Source organism: Manis javanica, chromosome 16, assembly GCF_040802235.1.
Source record: "Manis javanica isolate MJ-LG chromosome 16, MJ_LKY, whole genome shotgun sequence".
NCBI classification, from domain to species: Eukaryota; Metazoa; Chordata; class Mammalia; order Pholidota; family Manidae; genus Manis; species Manis javanica.
This window is the reverse complement of record NC_133171.1, coordinates 48,468,131-48,490,662: the sequence shown is the minus strand read 5'-3', so window position 1 is coordinate 48,490,662 and position 22,532 is coordinate 48,468,131. Positions and strand designations below refer to the sequence as shown.

Genomic DNA, 22,532 nt, shown 5'->3' with positions numbered 1-22,532 from the left:
GAGAGCACTATGCCCCTTCAGGCCAGGTCGGGAGCAGTGGCAGGGAAAAGACACACAACTGGCACACAGCGCCAGCCCAAGCCACCAATTAACTTCATGGCCTGAGGCAAGCCACTTCACCTCCTGGCCAGTTTCCTCCTCTGCACAGTGGTGATAACAATCCGGCTCAGTGAGCCTGAAAGAGATAAATGTTCTGTGGGGCTGGTGGAAAGCCGGCTGTGTTTATACCATTGTAAAGTGCTATTATTACCCAGGGGTGGGCTTGGGGAGGGCCACCCTGGTCTGACCTGAAATGTCACTCCTGGACAGGATGCTGGCTCTTGTCCTTTCCTGAGGGCAGCCCAGAGGGGTGGGCAGGGCCTGTTTCTAAAGGAGAGAACTGAGCAGTCAGCAAACATTCACTGATGTTGGTGATGATCTCTGGACGAGGATGGTGATGGAAACAGATTCCGTCCACACACCACGCCCTGGTGTTGGCAGCGCAGGCTCAAACAGCGGAGCCGCGGTCCCCTCCTGGGCTTCCCTCCCGCCCACCCCTTCCCGCCAGGAAAGCTGTCCACTCACACCCCACCCGCCCCACCCAAGGAAATTCCTGCAGTAGACCTTGTGGGTCAGAGGCCGTTACCTGGGGAGGGATGGGGAAGGTGGGCGGCCACACAGGGCTGGGAGCCAATTCCTGGAGCTTATCTCCTGGAGCCCCCAGCCTCACAGATGTGCACACTGAAGCAATTATGACTTGCTCTGGGGGAACCCCAGGGGTCTGATGGATCTGGCAACCCCAGAGGAGGCTAAGAGGTCCTTATTAAGTAGCTCAGCAAAGGAGCAGCAATTGCCCTGAAGTCTCGGGCACTGAGGAGTTGGGACTTCTAGGTGTTTCTTGGGGACAGTTGGGGTGTTAACACAGCTCGCCCAGGTCTGTCTGCTTTCCAAAGTGGTGTCGTGTTCAGCATCTCATTGGCCCCCTCTCACAGCTAGATAGCGTCACAGTCATGATACAGTCAGTAAAGGGGAGCCTGAGCAGACCCATGGGTCACTGGCGTGGCCAGGACCCCCGGGCCTGGGCCTGGCACGGCCATACCTGCCCCCCATCTTGGCTCTCCTGTTTGGAGAGACCACCACTCCTGATCGGGACATCTAGCGAGCAGAATTGAGCTACCCATGGAGCTGCAGAAAGGACACCATTTCCCTACCACAGTGGGAAAAGTGCAGTGCATCCAGCTTGTAGCCAGTGACCCCTCTGGTCCAGAGATCAAAAGGAGATGGAGAAGAGGTTTGGTGCCACCTCTGGGGTTGCAGCTGCTGTGCCCCAGGCCCCTGCCAGGCCCCAGGTGAAGGGCCTCTCATATTCTATTGTAGCCAGTGCTCTTCACCCATTTCACCAACAGCAAGTGACACCCAAGGTCGGGGAGGTGGTCAGTCCAGGACCCCACACAGGGGAGGGGGAACCCCCAGAATTGAGGCCCTGGCAGTGCTGTTCTGGACAGCAGTGGGGAAGGAACTAGTCGGGTCTGCCCTGGCCTGTGTCCTTGGTGAGGGGTACGGGTCTGCTCACTCCACAGGGCAGGGAGCTGGGCACAAAGAGTGACCAGAGACCAGAAGGCTTGTCCCTAAGTCTTGGAGAGGCTCTGTTCCTTCTCCTCACCTGGGCCCTGATGGCTTATCACACACGCTGTTTCCTCTAGATTAACCACCCAGGCATTTGCGACAGAAATGGAGTCTTGGGGTCAGGGAGGCTGGCAAGAGGAGAGGCAGCCTCAGGACAGGGCAAGGGAGCTCCTGCAATGAGCGCAGGTGCAGCCCTGTGCGGCGCTGGCCCACCAGGCAGGTGTTCACACGTGGCGGCTGTTAGGGCCCCACCACCACAGTAAGGTAGAGGCACCAGAGTCCATTCCTGGGGGACAGTTCTTGAAGTGTCACTTTGCAAGCCAGATTTAGTTACACGTCACACTGCTTTTTCCTTTTGCTGTTTCTGGGCTTTCAGTCATGTCCTGTTTAAAAGGCGCTAGCCTTGGCCTGGCCACGACTGGGGCACCAGAGAAGGATCAAGGGTCCACTTAGGTCAAGGTGTTGAAGACTGGTGCCCACTGAGACCCACCTGCTGGCAAAAGGGTGAATCAGTGAGGGGTTCCAGAGAAAGTGAATTCAGTGTAGCCTACCCACAAATCCCCACCACTCATTGCTAATTAACCTCAGAGCGTCAGGGTTTTATTTCATAAGGGCAGTTTTCCTTATAGATCCCCTTTGTGTATCTAGGACTTCAGCTGCCCTGTCACTTTCTTTTGATATAGGATCCATCCCAGGCAACTTTTAAGTTCTGGCCCAGGTCCTCTTGGAAAAAAAAAATGGTCACAGACTTGTCCCCAAAACCACAAGCACCCCAAACTTCCCAAAATGAAGACCCTGTTTCTGTTAGGCCTCCCCTACTCCCACCCCAGAACTGTGCCAGAAAACACTCCCCAAGAATTGGACATCATCCAACAAGCCAGAATTTAAAAATAATTATATTAATAATAAATATGTCAAATTACATTTAAAACAATAAATAGAAAAATAAATTGATAAATAAAATCAACAGGTACAAAATGTTTCAAAATTTCAACCAAAAGATACACACAGACGACAGACAAATGGACATCCGGGCAGGTGCTAAATGCAATCACAGGAACCCTTCACAGTTTACGTCGAGGCTCCCTCCTCCTCATGGGGGCACCCTCTCCTCTCCCCAGGTGAGACCGGGAGACTCAGCTGGTCTCCCTGGGAACTCTGGCCAGGGCAGGGAAGCATCTGGTCCCACCTCAATTCCCTTCTGCAAAGCAACCCTGAACCCCGGGGTGGCGGGTTCAGAGGACACAAGTGGGAGGCGGGGCGGGAGGAGGGCCCTACAGAGGCAGGTCAGTGCTGTTGTGCCGGGTTTTCCTGGCAGTGCCATCGTCTCGGGGCAGAGCTCTCTGCAGGTTGGACATGGCCACGGTCTTTTTGAGGTCAATGATGGCATAGGAATCTGAGCTGCGGGCAGGGTGGGTGGGGAGCACGGGGGCTTGGGGGACTGAGGGGTTCTGGAGCCCCGTAGGGCGGTCTCCACCCCAGCCCTTCAACTCCACCTGGATGTAGTTGAGCTGCCTTGGGGGATCGGGACCTGGCCTACGGAAATCAAAATTAAAGACCCTCGGGGAGCCTCGGCGGCGGGTCAGTGGCACAGGGAAGCTGTTGTGGCTGCGGAGGGCAGCCCGGGTGCTGGTGGGCTTCTGCAGTGGGGTCTCATCCTCCTCACCATCAGGGAAGCCATTGGAGGAGGGTGTGAGCCCATCCCTTGAGTCTCCGTCATCCCCCGCCTCCTCCCCCAGCTGCTGGGTATGGCCCTCCCACACGGGGGGCAGGGAGGGCAGGTTCTCATAGTGCAGCAGGGCTGCCCTGCGGTGGGCAAGGCCATTCCAGCCCGGCTCCTCTGGGCTCAGTCTCCAGCTGGGCCCGGGCCGCAGCCCCCCACTGGCGCTCTCATAGGTGCACTTGGGCTGTGCTGGGCACTCAGAAGTGCCCTCGTTGTTGTTGTGGGGGGCTGGGTCATGCAGACCGGGGCACAGGCCCTGGCACTTCATCAGGTGCCGCCGAGCAGGGGTGGGGCCCAGCACGAACTTCACTTGGCCCGGCTGCAGGAACACCTGCGGGTCCTGTTGGTCGGGGCCCCGGGCCTGCTGGGGGAAGGGCGCCTGGCCCTCGGGCAGTGGCTGCAGGCAGTGTCGGTTCCTGCGGTGGTCCTCCTCACCGGCTGGCGTGTTGACATAGGTGTGGGACTGAGGCAAAGAGTCCACGTGAAGCAGGAGGGCCCAAGGGCAGGGGGAAAGAGAGAACAGAAGGGCCAGGATGAGGGAAGAGAAGCCCAGGGAGAAAGAGCTGGCATTTCCTTCTCTTCCTTGTCCTCCAAACCTTCCAGGGAAGCTGCCTCCCTTTCTTGGGACAGTGAGGGATCCTACCAATTCTCTTCCCCTCCCCACAGTCCTTACTGGGAGGAGGTGCATGTTCCTGAGGCCCCATACCCACCAAGACCAATGGGGAGGGGCGGGCCAGCTGCTTGCTCACCTGCTCATCGGGGGCAATGAGGGCATGGGTGGACTCTTCCCCAAGCGAGGGGTGTCGCAGGCTACTTGTCGAGGGCCGCCGGGGTGCTGAGAATCGCAGGGCCTCTCCTGGGCAGCCAGGGAAGCCATTGGAAAAGCTGGAGACATTGTAGCCTAGAGCTGGGCATAGGGGAGACCAGCTCAGGTGAGGGGTCCTTAAAGCACCAGACAACCACATGCACGCAGGTTCAGCATCCTGGGACTTCTTCATTAGTAGGGGGCTCCCTGGGCCCCCAAGGGGGAAGCCCCATTACCTCTCACCTCCCTGTTCTTCAAACCTTGCCTTTTCCCTCAAAGCTCAGCTTGAACCCACTTCCCCATTACAGCCCTATCTGAAACATTAAAGGCACATCTTTTTGTCACTGGACTGTCCTTTCACCTCATTCTAGCTCTGCCAGTGAGCTTGAGGGAAGCAACTCAAAATCAGGGACTGTGTTTCTATTTCTTCTGCCCCCCATGGGCCAGCCAATGGAGTGCAGGACCCAGAGTAGGTGTTCAGTGTGCCCTCAGCAAATAAGCAAGCAAACTGTAGGAGCCACTCCCGAAAATGGCCATGAGCAGTAATGCCTGTCCCCACAGTCAGGAATGGTATATGGGTATGTCCCGGTAGACAGAAAGAAGGAAGCTGAACAGCTCCAGGCTGCTGTTTCCATGGAAACCCAAGGTCTTCCAGTTTGCTTCCTGACCATCAGTGAACGTAAGGCCTGGGACTCCCCATCCTCAGCCTGAGTCACCTGATGGGCTCAGGCCAGGACTCCTCCATCCCCAAGTGTCTGATGATGGATGATGGTCCTGGAAGCCTGGCTCCCCCAGCCACCCTCCACCTGCCTGCCTGGCTCGTGCCTCCAAGATGTGCTTCCTGGTCCTGTGCTTGTGTGTGCATGTATGTGCGCACGTGTGCGCCAGGTACTAGGATGGGTCTCCTCACCACTGGGAGGCTGGGGGGCCCGTGGGAGGTCGAGCTCAGCTGGGTGGCTGTTGCGGGTGATGATGACTGGCTCTTCCATCACGTTGATGCTGTTGCACTGCATCAGATCCTGAAGCAGGTTGAAGATTTCCTCGGCCCGGGAACACTTGAATGCAAATATTCCTGAGGAAGGAGAGGACAAAATGAGGCTCTTCTGCCCCTATGCCCAGTACGGAATGACCAGACAGGATGAGCAAGACGCACAGAGCTTGGGAAATGTCCCTGAGCTCTTGCAGAGGGCAGGAGAGCCCCCCTCCTCAGCACTCTCCTGGCACACTGGAAAGGGCTGCCGGAGGAGCTGGGCCCTATCCATTACCATTGTGTTGAGAGCTAATACTTCAGCTTTATTCCTCTGAAGTTAAATCATTTTCTTAAGAGTGTGGGTGTATAAGGGTGAATGGAAGAGGAGTAAAAATCCAAGTGGAAAAGGCTATTAGTTGAAGCACCATTCCATTTCACATGCTGCCCACATCTCCCTCTTCCTACCACCCCTTGTTCCCCAGAAAAATCAGCTCCACCAAGGGCACCAGCCCTCAGCTCCATGACCAACAGCCTCTAAGCTCTTTGAGGGAGTCTGTCCTGTTCATTGCCTGTTCACTAAGCACTTAGCCCAGGGCTTCGCCAGAGTGAACATCCTCTGTGTATAGGCCCCTGACCTCACAGGACTTAAATTCTGGTGCAGAAAGGATGGGCTGACCAGCTGAAGGACAAATACAGCAAGGCAGTCATGCAGCTCCCCACATGGCCAGCCTTACAGCCCCTTAAACTCCAATGCAGCAACTCGCGGCCGTGGGACAACAAGGACTGAGCTGAGTATCTGTGACTCAGGGTTCAAAGATGCCCTTGTGATGTTGGGCCAGCCTGCTTCTGTACCCCCCATTAACAGTGGAGGCTTCTTGGGGTGTGTGCATACATATATCCACAACAAAGATAAATAAAACCAGGCTGGGAAAGGGACAACTGAGATCAGCGGGAGTTGGGTGGGAAGGATAGAGGGGAGGGGAAGAAAAGAGATCTATGCTGGCAAGCTCTGTTGAGGGCTAGAAAAGGCTGGAAAAGCGTGGAGTTTTAGAAGAACCTGTGTTGGGGCCTAGGGCAGCCCTTCTGGGATCCCAAGTGTGAATCAACTACCGATGGAAGCAAGGAAGCCCCTTCTTCCCCTCTCTGCCCAGCCAGTGTAACTGCTCCTGCCTCATGACCTCCAGGCGTAAGGTGCAGGGGGAGGAGAGCTCCCCACTCAACTCGACCTCAGAGACTCACTGCTGCGTGGGCAGCCTCATTAGAGGAGCCCCTTCCTTCCATCTCTGGATAAACCCCAAACTGCATTTAACCCAGTCCCATGTGGGGGTCCTTCAGAGCTTATTAGGTCTGGGTCCTAGAAGATAAGCCCAGCCCACACCACTCCTTCAAGGAACCACGACTGGCTCTAGCCTTGACTTCATGGAACAAGCCACCACTCCCTCACCTCTGCTGCAGGGAGGGAGGGAGGAAGAATACCTCACCTGCCACTGCCCACAGGTGACGGGAGACAAAGATTAACCGCATGTAGATTACTCAGTACATCAGGGACCCAGAGTCCTGCCTCCCCATACCTGTCATTCCCAAGCCACACAGCCCCAGGGCAGCCAAAACCTGCTGCCTGACCTTTCATTATTCACATGGCCCAGGGTGTATGACTTGGGGCTCAGAAGAAAGTTTGTTTCTACTTACAGGCACAACCGGGACCCTTGAAAGTGAAGTAACAAAGGGAGGAGGAATCGCTTGCTTTCCCAAGCAGGCTCTGGCCTGTAAGTCCCGGCTTTTTCCTTTGGGCTCTGCAACAAATGTCCCCACAAAGCGACCCAGGCCAGGGTTGCAATTACTGAAGAGAAAGAGCACTGGCCCGGGAGTCCCCTTAGTTCTGCACTAACATGCCATGTGCTCTTGGCCATGACCCTACCCTTCTCTGGGCAACACCCGCAGAGGCACCAGACTTCTCATGGTCCCAAGCTATGACTTCCAGCACCAGAACCTGGCCCAGATGCACAGGCTCTATCCTGGTGTGGGGTAGGGGCTGGGACTCACCCTGGCCCGTCTGACACCGGCGGCCACTCTCAAAGGAGAAGAGGTTGGAGTCGTAGCCATAGCGCCGCAGGCAGAGGTAAGGCCAGCGGACAGCCTGGCGCCGATGCAGGTGCAGCACCAGCTCGCTCTGAGTCAGCTCCATCACTCCAGAGCCCAGCTCCACCCCCTCATCATCCACATTTGTCACCTGGGGGGCAGGGGACAGAGCATCAGTGAGTCCAACAAGTGTCTGGAGGGGCCCCTGAGCCACTGGGAAGCCGGCCGATGCAGCGCTGGAGCTGGGGGACCAGGAGGTTCACCTGAGTCCACCAAACACACTACAGAATATCACGTGATCACTAGAAGCTAATGAAGCAGTTCCACTGACCCACAGCAGTTCTCTGGGCCTCAGTTTTGTCATTTGGACAGTGAGGGAAGGGGTGCTTAGTTGACTTCCAAGGTCAGACGGTTAGATGTTAATGTGGGAAAGGGTTTGATCTTAAGTTCAAAATCTTAAGATCCTGGGAGAGTAAAGCCCCAGGCAGAAGAAACCTACACCACCTCCACCAGCTTCCCAAGCTGTAGGAGCGAGCCAACGGCTCCCTCTTGTGGTGAGCAGAACGTTGTGCCGCGGAGGAGAGGGCTCCCTTAAGGGGACGTGAGGGATGCACAGGTCCACTGGGCCTGGCCTTAGCTTCCCAAAGGAAACAGCTAACACTAACATAGTGTTTACACATGTTAAGCACTGTTTTAAATATTTTACGTATGTTAACTCACAAATACAGATGCCCACTGTTTTTTCCAAAAATGTATGTGAAGTCATAAATTTATACCAATAGGAGTGAATGTTCTAAAAGCATGATTTTCACTATTGTAATGGCATTTCTTCATTCTTGGGAGTACCAAGAGCCACAGAAATAGAGGTGGCCTACGCCCCGAGTCCCCAGGCCACTTCAGGAGCCCTGAACTCAGGAAGTCTTAATAAAGCCTCAACCTTGGCCTGTCATTTCACCTTCTCTAGGGAGGCTGAGGCAACTTGGCAACTGAGCCCAGGAGGTCATGTCGGGAACTCAGAACAGGACGGGGCTGTGTGTACCTTGAACTTGGTAGGGTGGTTGTCTGGGACGCTATCTCTGTTCAGGCAGCTGCAGCAGCTCCCCATGGTGTCAGAGCAGCCAGCCCGCCCTAGAGAACAACATAAGGGATAAGAAGGTCATCAGGGTCAGCTCCAAAGAGCCCTTTTTGGAGAACTCTGGCAGAACCACCTTGCTGTGATCACCTACTCTGTCCAAGGGACTTTATGACACAGTCACTCGGTCAAGGAATTCCTACTCTCAACCCAGGGCCAGACACACATTGGATAAACATTAATTCAAGTTAGGATGTGTTAAGGATCCTAATACACCCTAAGGGGTGGGGAGATGGAGTGCTTCTCAGAGGTAACAGCTAATCTTGAGCAATATGTAGGAATTTGAGTTATGTACTGAAAGGGAAGGGAAACCTGGGCAGGAAAAGCTAAGGGACCCAGAAGTGATCTGCATCAAAAGAACTGGCCAGCCTGGGGCCCTCATACAGATTCAGCAAACAAAGTGAACCTCGGGGTCCCAGACACTTGGGTCTGTACCTTTCTCCCTTTTCCTCCTTTTCTGCCTCACCCTTCCCACATCATTCAAATCCTTTTTTTCTCCCTCGCCACTATCCCAACATTCACCTCAAAGTTATCTTTTTGATATTCTTTCCATGTTACATTACGGGGGTTCATTATGGTCAAAAGATCTATTCAGAAGATTGAACATTTAGAAGACAGCACAATTTTCATAACCTTAATTAGTTATTTCTTCATTAAAAAAAAAAAGATGGCAGATTTGCTCCACTTTGTCCAAAGAGGAGAGCAGAGAGGGCTTACTACATGGTTTTTCCCTCTAGGATTATAGCACTCAGATTACATGTCACAATTTGGGCCTGTGCCTAGGATGAGAGGGTACCACCAGACTTGAGTGACTTAAGGGAGCAAGCAAATACATGGACCTTTCCCAACCAGAAGTTAAGAGGTTGCAACTTGCTGTAAGAAGTGAATCGGTAAGATTAGATATATCCTTCCAGAACTCTCACTGAATGTGAAAAGGCTTGAACAAGCCTGACCAACTTGGGAAACTCCAGAAAAGTGGCTCCTATACACAGCTCTCACCTCACCCAGGCCATTGGGGAGCTGACCATGGGAGGGGCATGGGGAAGGACCCCCACTTTATTCCCCCCGTTCTTGGTGGGGCATCATGGCAAGCAGTCTGCAGTCACCTGGATCCTCTGGGACACATCTGGGGTTCACCTAGGACAGGAGACAGAGACCACAGGTTAGTGGAAACCTTCTATCCTCACCCCCAATTGTTAATGAAACTGACTTGCTGTTAGTCCTTCTCACCTGGATATCTGTTCCAAGTCCTAATGGGACAGAAAGACCAATGGAGAAAGTGAGATCATGGCAAAGGGACTACACACTCCAAGCCCCATAGCCCCTGAGAGGGAGAGACTCCCTTGGCATCAATGGGTCTGAAGTCCGAGGCAGCCCAAGACCTTTTAAATTGCATCTAGATTCCATCTGAATCCTGTTAAAACCAACACCGGAATCACCACCTTCCCTTTGCTGAGAACTTTAACTCTTCAAAGAGCTTTCTCAAAAGGACACTGTGATGTATCCCTAAATGCATGTAAGATTCAGGAAACCAATATTCTTGTCTGTTTTGTTGCTACTAAGTATTCAGGAGACTCTGCCAAGTCAGTCCCCACCCCCTCAACTTACCCAGCAAGGCCTTAGTTTTTAAAGGAAACATCTGTGAACTGTGTAACTTCTAGCTTAACCTCTAGAGGTAAGTATGTAGACAATATCACTAAAATCAACATTTTTCCTCTTCCAGGACAAGCTCCTTCAATCTCATGTTCTGAAGCATGGTAGTTTTATTCACCAAGCTCTAAAAGGCCTAAATTTTAACATAAATGCTAGTAATACACCTCCTAGGATCTGTGTCCTAGGAGGACAAGCTGACAAGCCAGGACCCTGGAGATCCTTGAAATCCCACTATCCTGCTCTAGAAAAACATCATTTCCCAGGGCCCCTTGTGCTCTGCATCCTGTGACAACTTCCCATATGAAAGGACCCCCACCCTCTTGGTTCAGCTTATTCTCTGGAAGGAGGAAGCAGGCTGAGGGAGGTGTGCACATCCTAAAGACAGATGGCTGGGAAAATCTGGGGGCTTGAGTCTCCAACAGGGAGTCTGGCTGGGGGTAAAACCAAGAACTACAGGGTGCAAGATGGAGGAAAGCACCTTGCACCTTTTTCTGTCTCCATTCTTTAAGATAGCAGGACATATCATGACAGCCTAATGAGGGGGTTTACATTGGGTGGGACAGGAGGAGGGGGCTCTGATCTGGGTTAGGTGTGATTAGGAGGCTGGAGTTTGCGGAGGGCTCAAAATGTATGAGGGCTCGGGAAGCCTGGGCAAGTTTCTTGGATTTGAGCACGGTGCAAGGAGAAAAATCGGAGGAATTTCAGGGAGGTGAAAGCGTTTGGGGGCATCCAGGAGCGAACGGTGGCTCCGTGGGCCTACCAGGGGAAATCGCATGAGTGAGGGGGCTCTGAGGGTTCCAGGACCTGCGAAAGTGTGTCCAGGGGGCTGGGGGTGGGATAATTCTGAGGTATGAGAGGCAGATTGAGGATGCAGGGTTGTCAGGGGAATTTCTAGACACCAGGAAGGAATGCAGGGGTCGGGGCCGCGCGTCGTCCCTCGATCCCCGCCCCCAATCCCGGCGCTCCACCACCCGCCCGCCCCGGGCTTCCTCGGGTAGGAACGGAGACTGCGGCGCGGCCTCGGTGGAGCCGCCTCGTTCCCGCCCCGCGGCGCCCCGACTCACATCGCCCCGCGGCCCAGGCAGCGCCGGGCCCCGCTCCCGGGTCCCGCTGCAACAGCCACCGCCCACCAGGAGATAATACCGCCCCGCCCCGCCACCGCGGGGTCGGAGGTCACCAGCAGCACCAACGAGACGCTGCGGGCGGGCTGACAGATGGGGCGACCGCCGCGCAGCCTAGAAGGTCCCTTTGGAGGACTTTGCAGTCGGGAGCAGGGAGCATGCGCAAACACCAGAGGGCGCTCCCAGCCCCCGCTGAACGAGCCTGGCGGGGGCGGGGCGGAGCCAGGGGCGGGGCGGGGCTGAGGGAACCAGACGTGGGACCGGAGATTTCTACTCCCCGGATCAGAAAAGGGACGTGATCCGGCAGAAACACAAATCATGAGGGAGGAATCTGAAGGGATGAATGGGAGAGGGGCAGACAAGTGATCCTGGAAAGGGACGAGGGACCAGGGGGAGGGAATCGTCGGGGGATGGGGACTCATCGAGGGGTGGGGCTAGGAGGCCAGAGGGCGGGTCTCGAGGGACTTGAAGGCTCCGAAGGTTTATCCGTTCTGCGAGTGGTTGTGGACTCGGCATCACGGCTTCTCCCGGGTGTCGGCTAGCGCCCGGGGGTGTGTGTGCAGGGGTGGGGCACGTGGTCCCAGCGCTAAGCCCAGGGGAGTGCGGGGGCTGTGAAGTCTGCATCCTTTCCACCCCGTGATCCCACAAATGCTTTCCTGCAGGCTGCAGCTCCAGGCCCCTCCCCGAGCTGTCGCGCGCTACCAGCCCCGCAGGGGCGGGCAGGGGCCGCGGGGGGCGTGGGAGAGGAAGAGCCGTGCTCCCAGAACGGGCAGGGGCGGGCGCTGAGGTCTCGGGGTGGGGACTGGGAGAGGGGCCTGAAGGCGGGGTCTGTCCTGAACCGCCCGGCACCGGCGCGCAGCGAGGGTGAGACCCCAACCGAGTCCTGCCCCCCCGCCTCTAAATTCCCTACAGCCACACTGGGAACCCCAGCAGACCCGGGAAGCACACCACGTCCCGCCTCGGGAGTGTGCCCCACGGAGTCTAAGCAGAAACTTTGGGGATTTATCGACAGGGCACTTGAGGCCAGACACTTATCCCCTTCTCCCTCTCACTGTCCTGAAAATCTTCCCACCCCTTTCCCTCCTCAGTCACTAGGGCCCTTCAGGGCCAGGGTGGGTTGAGAAGGTCGAGCCCGGTTGCACCTGTGCCAGCGCGGGAGAGAGAGTCCCTTATTTTATTTTTGCGGGTGTATGTGCTGGGATTCTAGAAGGAATCCAGCATGTAGTAAGGTGGGGTCCAGTGCTAAGGAGAGGTGGAGTTAGGTGACCCTGGCAGGGATGGAATGGTGAGATGTGAGAGCCGATTTCGGAGTGTTGTTTCTGTGTGGGACAATTTCATGCAAACTCGAACTAACCTGGAAGAGAGTGTGCAAGTCCCCTTCTGGGGCCTCAGATGCACTTCTTTCTGTGCCCACCTCCTCTCCCAAGCACCTCATGCTGCCTGGCGCAGGGGTAGTGCTGTTAAGGGCAGTGGTTACTCCTGGCCCTGAGTGTGAACAACCCATCCTGGCTGTCTTCCACAGGAAACCTGACTGAGGGACAGAGCAGGAAGGAAGCAGATGGGTGTGGAACCAGGAAGCAGCGAAGGTGGCACAGGACATCTGAAGGGGGGCTTAGGGGTGCTCAGAGCTGGGAAGCAATATAACTGTTATAGTCCAAATCCTGTCCCCAACCCCAAAGCTGGGTCTTTTAGAGAAAAAGGAGTTTGTCATGGCCCTCCAATGCCCAGATGCCATCAGAAGCCATTCCAGCTCTCAAAGGCAACCTCCTAAAGCTTCCCTTAGCTTTCTAATGTGACCTTGGGCAAGTTAATTAACCTGTCTGTGTCAACCTAAAAATGGGAAAATAGAAACTCCCCCCATAGTATTGTTATGAGGATGTGTCACACTATGTGAAATACTAGAATTGTCTCTGGTGCAAAGTAAACTTAGAAAGGTTTGCTGTGGTTATTTTTCTTCCTAAGGTGCTGTGTATACCTGCCCAGAGTTCTGGTCCCATTTTGCCTTTTTCATCTGTCCTATCCACTAGATAATGATCTCCTTGAGGGCAAGTCCTACCCATTTTAGACTTCAGTAGCCACCTCTCCACCAAGATATTGTGGTCGCACCCAGGCTTGGCCAGAGGAGGGCCAAAGAGATGCACTTAGAATTATCCAATGACATTGCTGCCATAAATAGAAGATAGAAGCTCATGATTTTCCTCTATCCTAGAGGAGCTTATAGACTAGATGAGGAGCTGGGGGAGACAGAGGGAGCAGAGAGGAACATGAGGTGCTAAATCCAAGGGCATGGATTGTACTTGCTTTTAGAGCTCAGGGAACGAAGAGCTGGTATGAGCTTGAGAGAGTGAGGGCTTCCTGGTGTAGTGGTCCTTTTGCTTGACCCAAGCCTATAGCTAGAAAAGCAGAGAAGCAGGCTCACTGGGGTGCTGAGTACCCAATGAAGAATGGTAGCATTAAGGCTGGGGAAGTGGGAAAGAAGGCCAGTCTGCTGAAAAACTCACCAGAAAAGCAAAATGCCCTTTCCTTCCACCATAGGCCTCCTCTTTCCTCCAACCCAAACTTGGGAGACCCCAGAGTTTGAGCTTCAGAAACTCTGAAGCTGAAAGGCCCAGCCTCAAGATCAGGTCCATCCACTAACTAGCTGTGGGATCTGTGGCATCTGGGATTTGGCTTAGCTCACCAAGCCTCAGTTTGGCCATCTGTAAAACGGGGACAAGACTACCACCTAACTTAGCTGGGTGTTGGGAGGACTGAAGTAGGTAATACTTGTAAAGCACTTAGCACTCCCTAGCCCATTGTAAAGGCCCAGTTGGTGGGAGGTGTTCTTGTTGTTTTCTGGGTAGACTTTGCGACCAATGTCAGTACTGAACTCTGGCTGGCCCCGTGGAGGGGAGAGCCACACCCCTGGGGAGCCACGTCCACCAGCCAATTCAGACAGCAATCCAGGACCCCCGCCAGAGGAAGACCCTGAGGACACCGCTGCTCAGGTGGTAGGAGTCCTGCCCTTCCCTCTGAGACCAACATGCTGTCCATCCTTTGGACCTCCTCCCATTTCAACCATCCTGGAGGTAGTTCGCCTTGTATCTGACCTCTTGCAGCTCTTTTCTCTTTGAGGGAATCCCTGTCCCTACAGCCCCCTCAGGATGTGGGGGTTTGACTTTAAACTTACTCACATGATTACACATGACCTCTACTAGGGGATCTGTGTGTGGGATCTGTGTTGTCAAAGCAGACCCTCAGGGTTTGGCCCTAAGGAGAGAGAGAGAGAGAGAGAGAGAGAGAGAGAGTGTGTGTGTGTGTGTGTGTGTGTCGCGGTGGAGGAGGGGTGTTTTCGAGCATAAGAAGGGAATCTATGTTGGGGTGTGGGGCTTCCCATCTGCCTCAATCAGACCACAAATGTAGGGGTGGATCTGTTGTCCTTGGTATCTTGAAGGAGGATCCTCTAAATAGAGGGGGTTGGCAGTGATGAGGGGAGGAAAGAAGAGGAAGGCAAGAGAAACTTAGCTCTGTTCGTCTCCTTCTGCTGTGTCTCCTCAGGATCCTGAAGTTCTGGACGTTGACACCAGCCAAGCCTCCAAATGGCCTGGGCTTCAGAGCCTCCTGCAGCAGCTTCCTCCACAGGACAGGGATGTGGGTCTCCCTCTCCCTGCTCCCCTCTCTCTGCCCCCCTCTTTCTGCCTCCCTCTTACTTACTATGGGAAGAACCTTGGTCCAGAAGTCAGGGAACATGGATTGAAGGCCTAGCTTTACCATTAAGTGGGAGAGGTCATCCCCCTCCTAGCCTGAGACTTCATATCTACATAATGGATACAGTGACCTCTGCTCTCCCCACAAGAGCAAATGAGAAAATGGACATGAAACCGATGATAATGGAATGTACAAATGTAGAGCGTATGGTTGTTAAGTATTTATTGAGACCCCATGTGTGCCTAGCCTAAAGGCTTACAATTTGGGGAGAACACATGGGAAGTTACTTTGAGCTACACTGGGAGCAAGGATCTAAATACATGGTGACCACTTGGGTAAAGTTAGAAAAATAAGCTGGGCACCCCCAGCAAGCCAAAGCAAATCTCACAATGGTTATCTTGCTTTGTTTTTTTCCAGAGGCCCTCACCCTACTCTGTCTAAGCCCATGGTCCCTGTCTCAGCCTCATCTATCTCAAGAAATAAAACACTTGTTGGTCTCTAAAGGCCTCAGCCCCCTCCTGCCGTTCACGGGCTGCCACCACCCTGCCTTCTATGGCGATCACTCCCCTGCTTTCCATGGTCATCTTCAGCGTGGGGATGCTTCCTGCTGGAGGACCTAATCGAGAGCATGTGACTCCTGGCTGACCCTCAAGCTGGACTTGGGCAATCGGAGGCTCCTCACCCCTCCGCCGCCCTTGCAGTCTTCTCCCTGCCTACTGTCCCCACAGCCGTAGCTGTTCCAAGGGCACAGCCTTGAGAGAGTAGGTGTTGCTGAGACCATCTGGATGGCGTACACGACTGAACCGAATTAAGCCTTCTATATAAGCTTTTAAAATTCTTGCAGGTGGGTGTGGAGATCTACTCATCCTGCAGCCACCCAAGACAAGCCTCAAAAGTAAGTCCCTTTCTTATCAAACCTGTCACCTACCAATCTGGAGTGGCCCGCCTCTTTCTTCAGTCTTCCCTTGCTTTCTGTGCACAAGGGTCAGTTCGCAAACTAACACTTCCCTAAACACTATGGTGTAGTTTTGCCTGTTTTAGAATGTCATTTCAATGGAATCGTTTATTAATTTTAATGAAGGTTGTTGGTGTTTTTGTGTCATGAAAAGAAATCTTTCACTACCCTGAGGAGTTCATTCTCCATATTTTCTGTCACCCTCTATAATCTTTTATAATCTCTGTGGTTCTGCCCTCCATATTTATTTATTTTCAAAAATTTACTTATTTTCATTGAATATAGTTGGCATATAAGTTATATAGGCTTCAGTTGTACAAGATAGTGACTCAATTATATACATTACTACATGCTCATCATAATGTGTAGTTGCCATCTGTAAACATACAAAGCTATTTGCCTTCCAAATTTAGGATGACAGCCTACCTGGGGTTTATTTGTTTATGGTATGAGATAAGGGTCAAGTTTTGTTTTTTCCCCATGTGAACACTCAATCTGCTTATTGGAAAGGCTCCTCTTCCCTTGCTCTTCAGTGCCACATAAATCACTAGCCAAGTGTCTATGTTGACATTAGTTTCTAGTCTTTTCCTCAGGCTGTCTATCCCTGCACAAATATCACCCTTTCCTAATCACTGTACTTTTATAAAAAGTCTTGGTATTTACTAGGGCAATATTTCCATATTATTCCTCTTCAGGAAGCTATTATTGGCCCTTTCATTTCCATATGTATTTTAGAGTCAACCTGTCATGTTCTATCAAAAAAAAACCCAACAACCCTATAAGGATTTTCATTTGATTCATTGAATCTATAGATCAATGCGTGATTCAACACTGAATCTTCCAATTCTTTATTTCTTTTTAAGGATGCAGCTATTGGGAAGAGAATACGTAAGATGGGGGGACCTAAAGTAATTTCTTTCCTCCCCAGCTTTATTGAGATATAATTGACATATAAGGTATATAACATGTTGACTTGATGCACTTATATATTGCAAAATGATTACCACCAGAGATTAGCTAATCACATCTGATCACATAATAATCATTTTTTTGTGTGTGCGGTGAGAATATTTAAGATCTACTCTCTTAGCAACTTTCAAATATGTAATACAGTATTATTAGCTATAAGCACCATTCTGTATATTAGATCCTCTTATAACTGGAAGTTTATGCCCAGAAAGTTTGTTTTCCAGTCCTTCAATATGGCATATGGTATATATTTATGTGTGTGTGTGTGTGTGTGTATGTGTGTACTCAGACACATAAATTAATTTAATTTAAATTAGTGAGACTAAGCATCTTTTCATATGCTTACTAGACACTTGGATTTGTTCTTCGGTGAATTATGTATTTATATCCTTTTCCTTTTTCCCAGTGGGTTGTCTTTTACTTACTGGTTTGTAGGAGCTCTTTGTATAATGTAGATATTAAATTGTCTCTCACAAGATTTCAATTCTTGCATGGCTTTCAGATGGTTTCCTATTCTATTAATTCCCTTTTGACTTTGGTTAAACGATCTTTTGCCACAAACAATTTACAATTTTACATAATTAAATGTGTCTTCTTTTTTGCTTATAGCTTCTGGCTTTCTGGGCTGGTTTAAAAGGGCTTTTGGAATAGGTATTTATATATTCTGAGTGTTGTGTACATTCATGCTTTTACACCATCTGAAATTTATGTTTCAGTTGGCTGTGGTGAGAGTATGCCTTATTTTCTTCCTGGAGGGATAGCCAGTCGAGTCAGCAGCACCTACTAAATAAAGTGCCATTCTTTTCTCACTGAGTTGGAATTCCACCATTGTTATATATGAAATCAAATCTATATTGGGATCTGTTTTTGTGTTTTCTTCTGCTTCACTGAACTTTTCAACATTTCTTGACTATTCTTGGAAAAGTATTGGCAGGTGTCAGAGTTCTGGAAAAGCCCATCTTCCCCATGTCCTTGGCAGACTTGGAGGGTGGGTGGCCCGGATTACTGCATACACCTGGCAAGACTCCCCACCTCTGCATCCACAGGGCTGTTGCTGCATTGTGTTTATATACACTTCTCTGTGCCCTGCTTTTCTCTCTGACAGCCTTGCCAGCCACTCAACCACTACTCTGCTGCAGCCGCCAGGACTAATCTCCTTACACACTTTATCCCTGTTTAGGTCCCTAGTCAGCCACCTCCCTAAATCTAATCCCCATCTGGCCCTGCTTCCCCTCCTCTCATCCTGTCTCCCACCTGCTAACCACTGAAACCCTCCAAGAAGTACCTCAAGCTCAGATGTGGGAAGGGCCCCAGGGTTTGTCCTTTCTTTGTCTTCTGTGAGCAGTTCCTTCACCTTGTAGCTCTCCTGGGAAGCTGGCTCTCCCAAGGACAAGGCTGCCCCCGCCACAGCTCAAGTGGTGGCTGTCTTCTCTCCCTTATTCCTCCTGCCGCTGGGCCAGGAGGTGGGGTTAGGTGACCTCCTTGCTGCACTTCTAGAATGTGCTCTTCCCTCTTCCCTCAAAACTCCCAGCTTTAAATCATGTGGTGTTGAACAACACTGCTGTGGCGGACATCTACTGACCCCTGGGCACTCCTTCTCATTCCTTGAAGAGTTTAGCCCCTGACTGACTGCCCTCTCTGACACCACTGCGGCCATAATTCTGGACGTGTTCCGTGTCCATATAGATGGCCCTTCCCACGCCCTGACCTTGCTCCGCCTGTGACCTCGCCCTTTGCTTGGCCTCAGCACTCTCCACCTTGGTCACACCTGAGGCTTTTCTGTTACAGTGACAGGCCTCTCGCCTTTGGGCCTGCTGTTTGTTGGCTCTGCCTGAGATCCAGGCTGCAGGCTTCCATCTCCACTCACCTCCCTGTTCCACTTGGGAGAGGTATCAGCAAATCGAGCCCCGAAGGCCAAGGGGGCTGTGAGACCAAAGAAAGAGGCTGCCAAGTCCAACCTGCATTCAGAGAGGTTTATTGAGGGAATTTATCTATAGAAGCTTGTCCTCGGCGGCTGCAGGATGCGTAAACCTCTGCACGGCTTTGTGTTTAGGAGACTAATATGTGGAAGGAGAAAGAGTCTATGTGCAGGGGACCATCTGTGTGTTTAGTCAAAGCGGGAGCTGACTCCTGCTTTTAACCTCATCCTAAGATCTTATTGAGGAATGCTCCCTGTTTGCAGTACATACAAGATATGGGGAAGGGGGAAGGGGAGTCAGTGGTTATCATAGTGGATTTGTCAACATGGTTTTACTCTTGCTCACAGACACCTGCCCTGACTCCTCATCTCTGTTGCTGTGGGCACCCCCTTCGCACATTTTGTAGTTTGGGTATTAGTTCCCCGAGTTTTGTCAGAGATGCCCTTTTTATTACAGTACAGGAATCATTGATATGATTCACTTACCAGCGACTCTGAATGGGATGTGTGCCCCGGTTACCTACTGCTGTATAACTTAGTGGCATAAAGCAACAGCCGTTTTATTTGCTCATGATGATGTGGGTTAGCTATTTGGCTCTGATCAGTTGAGCAGTTCTGCTGGTCTCATTTGGGTCCATTCATGAGGTGGTGGTCATATGGTGGCTTGGCTGGGGATGAATGACCCCAGATAGTTGGTCTGTAACAGAAATAGGCTCATAAACGCAGAGAATGGACTGGTGGGGACCATAGGGAAGGGGTTGTTTGATATCTTGATCTGGGTTTGATGGTTATATGAGTGTGCATACACATGTCAAAATTCATCAAGCTGTACACCAAGGTTTGTGTGCTTTATTGTATGTACCTCAATAAAAAAGACATATATATGTAAATATAAATAAAAAATTAATTTAAGAAAAGCTAGTTGGCCATCAGTTGGGACTGTCCCTGCACAGAGCCTCTTGTCCTCCATAAGGTCGGCCAAGTCTTCTTTCCCTAGTAGGCTCAGGGCAGTGAGAGAGGAAGAGAGGAAGCTGAAAGGCTTTTGGGGACCTGGCCTCAGAACACCCACAAAATCAAGTCTGCTGTATTCTAGTCACAGCACATTGCAGTGCCAACAGGGATTTGAGGGGGTGGAGAAATAGATCCTATCTCTTAGCGGTAGTTACAGTAAAGTCACATTGCAAAGGGGTGTACATACAGAGAGGGGAGAGATTTGCGGCCATTTTATTTTGCAGTCTACCACAGTTTGTTAGCTTATGCAGCTGGGAGAAGAGTTAGCAGTTTGCTTGGTTGATTGACTAGAACTTGGACTCAGTGATGGTCTCCAGTCGGTGAAGCTAAGGTGCTAGCCCTTCCCTGGAATTGTGGAGAAGAAGGAATCCAAAAACGTAGGGAGGGAGCAATGTGAGGGTGATATGTCACTGTGACCTGCACATCGCCTCCTCACTGCATCCCCTGAGAAGTCCCACAGGACGCACCCAAAACAAGGCCATTAGAAACACCTCAGCAAGCCCTGTGCTGGCTGTTTCCATGGGCTAGGAGCAGTGGGGCAACCCACCCCTGAGATGGGCTCCCGTATTTCAGTAGGAAAGCTGGAGTCCTGGAGCAGGAAAGACCAGCTGGCAGCATTCAGTCACCAGAAACATAATAGACATTGGGGAATGGCAGTCAGAATGGTTTGACTTGCCTGGTTTTTGAGGGTGGCTAATTGACTAAGGAGTCTCTAGGAATAAAATAGTTGGGCAGCCTATTAAAATATTTCTTGATCTTTAGAGCAGACACACAACAGGTCAGGTGAGCAGAAACCTGACTTAGTCCCTGTGACAATTCACATTCTCCCACCCAGTTTCTGGACCTAAGTTCACAGATTCTGAGCCCCTTAATGGAATTGAGGCCATGGGCCCCTTGAGATAGGATATTGCAAAATCCTGTAAACATACAATGTAACTCTTCTCCAAAGCTCTCCTTAAAGGGCCATGCAGCCATTTACTAGAGTAGCCGTGTCTTGGGGAAAGGGACATTCTCATACTCTTTGGAGATTTCTAGATAATGGTTTTGAATGGCATTAATTTCCGGGAACTGAAAAAGCCAGTAGGGGCTTATAGTGGTCAGATGATAAATGGAATTTTGGCTAAAGTCTAAATCACAGTGAGCCAAGTAGGACCATAGACCTCTCCTGTGGCTATTTCTCTAGGTCTTGAATGGATACCTGGCCAGTGGCATAATCCTCACCTTTGCTCTATTGAATAAAGGCCATTATGGTATGAAGGACCACAGGGAAGGATTCCAGAACTTTCCCTTCTTATCTAAGTAGGAAACCAAAAATGGTGTCATACATACACTCAGGGAAACTACAGGAATGATAGTGCCTGCATGCCTCCATTTAACTCACCTGTTTGACTTGTACAAAAGGCAGAATGGCTTTTAGAGAATTTCTGTAATTTGTTGTAAACATAACAGATTACTCAATTGCAGCTACTGTTACAGGTGAGATATCTTTATGGGACAAATTAGCATAGCCTCTGGCACCCCCCCCCCCAGTATAGCATTATTGGTCTGACAAATGATATTTTCTCTGTAACAACGTGCAAGTGTTACCAAAAGTGATTTAATATCACTTTTATGTCTTTGAATGCCCCTTCTAATTTATTTAAGGATAGTTATTGATGGCTAATATTACAATATAGTCTATAGATTACAGAATATTGAGGTAGAACTGTGGTTGAATCTAGAAAAAATTACCATCGTTTAGAGATGGCGTAGGGACTTTACATATCCTTTTTTGGAGGAAGGGTGAGAATGTTTTGTGTGAAGGATAGTTGCATCTATTTTGTTAGGCAGAAGCGTAAAGTTGTTTTGTTATAATATGGAAATTCAAATACAGGTAGCGGGGCAGATATGGATGCTGAGCTGTGAAAAGTGTGGATCGTGTTGACCGTTACTGTCTTTCAGCTCCTAGCCACCTTCTGTATTCTGCTCTGCCACGTTGGAACTGGAGCTCTGCTGCATTTCTCCTGCCAGTTGGTGTCCTGCCAGCTTCTGTCAGTAGGGGGCACTAGAGGGAGACTGGAGGGCAGCAGTTGAGACCTGTCTTGGGCACCTGCTGGGTCTTTTCAGAATCACATGATCCAAAGGACCCATCATCCTGACAGGAGCTGTTGGCTTCAGTCTCCTGCTTGTTTTGGGAGTTCCAGCCCCAGTCTCCCCACAGCCCCTGATGTCCTCACCCCCACTGAGGCAGCGTCTCTTCTCTGGGGAGGCCAGAGCCCCAGTTTGGAGGCGCCCTCTTCTAAGCTCCTGGGACAGTTACAGTGGCTGGAAACCACTTCTCCTCAGAGGCCTGAATTTCACCTCCAAGAGGGCCTCTCCAAGCTTTTAGGATCTTTCTTTTGTTGCTTCCTGGAGTGGCACATACCTGTGTGACCTCAGTGTCCCATTGTTTGCTATTCCAGTGTTCCAGCCCCTGTTTGACCAAAGTCCTTTTTTACATTCTCTCTGTTAACATAACTAGTGTGGTATATATTTTCTTGACTGGACCCTGACTGATACAGTTTATTTCTGGACAAGGGAGAAAATGCCAAATTTAATGTATTAAAATCAGAAGTCTAGGACACTGTTTTATAAATTTTTGCATATCTACAAAACTGAACGAGTACTCATACAAAATATTCAATAAATGCTTGAGTAGAGAATATTGAATAAATCAATGTGCCCATAAAAGATGTCCTTGGAACCTGTGAATGTTTCCTCATGTGGGGAGGGGGTGTCTTTGAGATGTGATTAAGGATCTTGAGATGGGGAGATCATCCACGTGGGCTCTAAGTGTAAACACATGTGTGAGTACAAGAGAGATGCAGAAGGAAGTTTGACAGAGAGGAAAAGGCGATATGAAGATGGAGCAAAGGGAGACCTTGA

The 22,532-nt window shown here is 51.0% G+C and overlaps 2 protein-coding genes across 9 annotated transcripts; one reads left to right on the top strand and one right to left on the bottom strand.

The window, feature by feature from the left end:
- Positions 1-2,483: 2,483 nt before the first annotated feature.
- FRS3 (fibroblast growth factor receptor substrate 3) lies at positions 2,484-11,181 on the bottom strand. 4 transcript variants are annotated; one of them, XM_037005172.2, is made up of 8 exons: positions 11,032-11,174; positions 9,545-9,564; positions 9,314-9,451; positions 8,222-8,310; positions 7,147-7,333; positions 5,044-5,205; positions 4,078-4,235; positions 2,484-3,791 (listed from the first exon to the last, which is right to left on the bottom strand). In XM_037005172.2, the coding sequence occupies exons 4-8, from the start codon at positions 8,285-8,287 to the stop codon at positions 2,880-2,882; spliced, it is 1,485 nt and encodes a 494-aa protein (XP_036861067.2). In that variant the 5' UTR covers positions 8,288-8,310; positions 9,314-9,451; positions 9,545-9,564; positions 11,032-11,174; the 3' UTR covers positions 2,484-2,879. The 4 variants fall into 4 exon arrangements, with proteins under 4 accessions (XP_036861067.2, XP_036861071.2, XP_017512553.3 ...); XM_037005176.2 differs by lacking the exon at positions 9,545-9,564 and having other exon boundaries at positions 4,078-4,229; positions 11,032-11,181; XM_017657064.3 differs by lacking the exon at positions 9,545-9,564 and having other exon boundaries at positions 11,032-11,179.
- A 505-nt stretch (positions 11,182-11,686) lies between these two features.
- On the top strand, positions 11,687-22,332 carry PRICKLE4 (prickle planar cell polarity protein 4). Of its 5 annotated transcripts, none has more exons than XR_012126150.1 (7): positions 11,687-11,952; positions 12,611-12,674; positions 13,932-14,078; positions 14,626-14,718; positions 15,193-15,536; positions 15,620-15,670; positions 21,570-22,332. XR_012126150.1 is itself a non-coding variant. In XM_073224440.1 (6 exons), exons 3-6 carry the CDS (start codon positions 13,944-13,946, stop codon positions 21,699-21,701), a joined length of 411 nt encoding a protein of 136 aa, XP_073080541.1. In that variant the 5' UTR covers positions 11,687-11,952; positions 12,611-12,674; positions 13,932-13,943; the 3' UTR covers positions 21,702-22,332. The 5 variants fall into 5 exon arrangements, 1 of the variants encoding a protein (XP_073080541.1); XR_012126147.1 differs by having other exon boundaries at positions 13,932-14,156; XR_012126149.1 differs by lacking the exon at positions 12,611-12,674 and having other exon boundaries at positions 13,932-14,156.
- The last annotated feature ends 200 nt before the right edge of the window (positions 22,333-22,532 follow it).

Excerpts from the sequence above, each read along its gene's own strand:
- FRS3 (XM_017657064.3), bottom strand. The coding sequence starts at position 8,287 with ATGGGGAGCTGCTGCAGCTGCCTGAACAGAGATAGCGTCCCAGACAAC. Across the intron at positions 4,236-5,043 it reads GGCCCCCCAGCCTCCCAGTG|CTCTAGGCTACAATGTCTCC; the intron begins GTGAGGAGACCC and ends CCCTATGCCCAG. Across the intron at positions 3,792-4,077 it reads TCATTGCCCCCGATGAGCAG|TCCCACACCTATGTCAACAC; the intron begins GTGAGCAAGCAG and ends TCTTTGCCTCAG.
- PRICKLE4 (XM_073224440.1), top strand. The coding sequence starts at position 13,944 with ATGTCAGTACTGAACTCTGGCTGGCCCCGTGGAGGGGAGAGCCACACC. Across the intron at positions 14,719-15,619 it reads TTCCTCCACAGGACAGGGAT|GTGGGTGTGGAGATCTACTC; the intron begins GTGGGTCTCCCT and ends AAATTCTTGCAG. Across the intron at positions 15,671-21,569 it reads ACCCAAGACAAGCCTCAAAA|CTCCTAGCCACCTTCTGTAT; the intron begins GTAAGTCCCTTT and ends ACTGTCTTTCAG.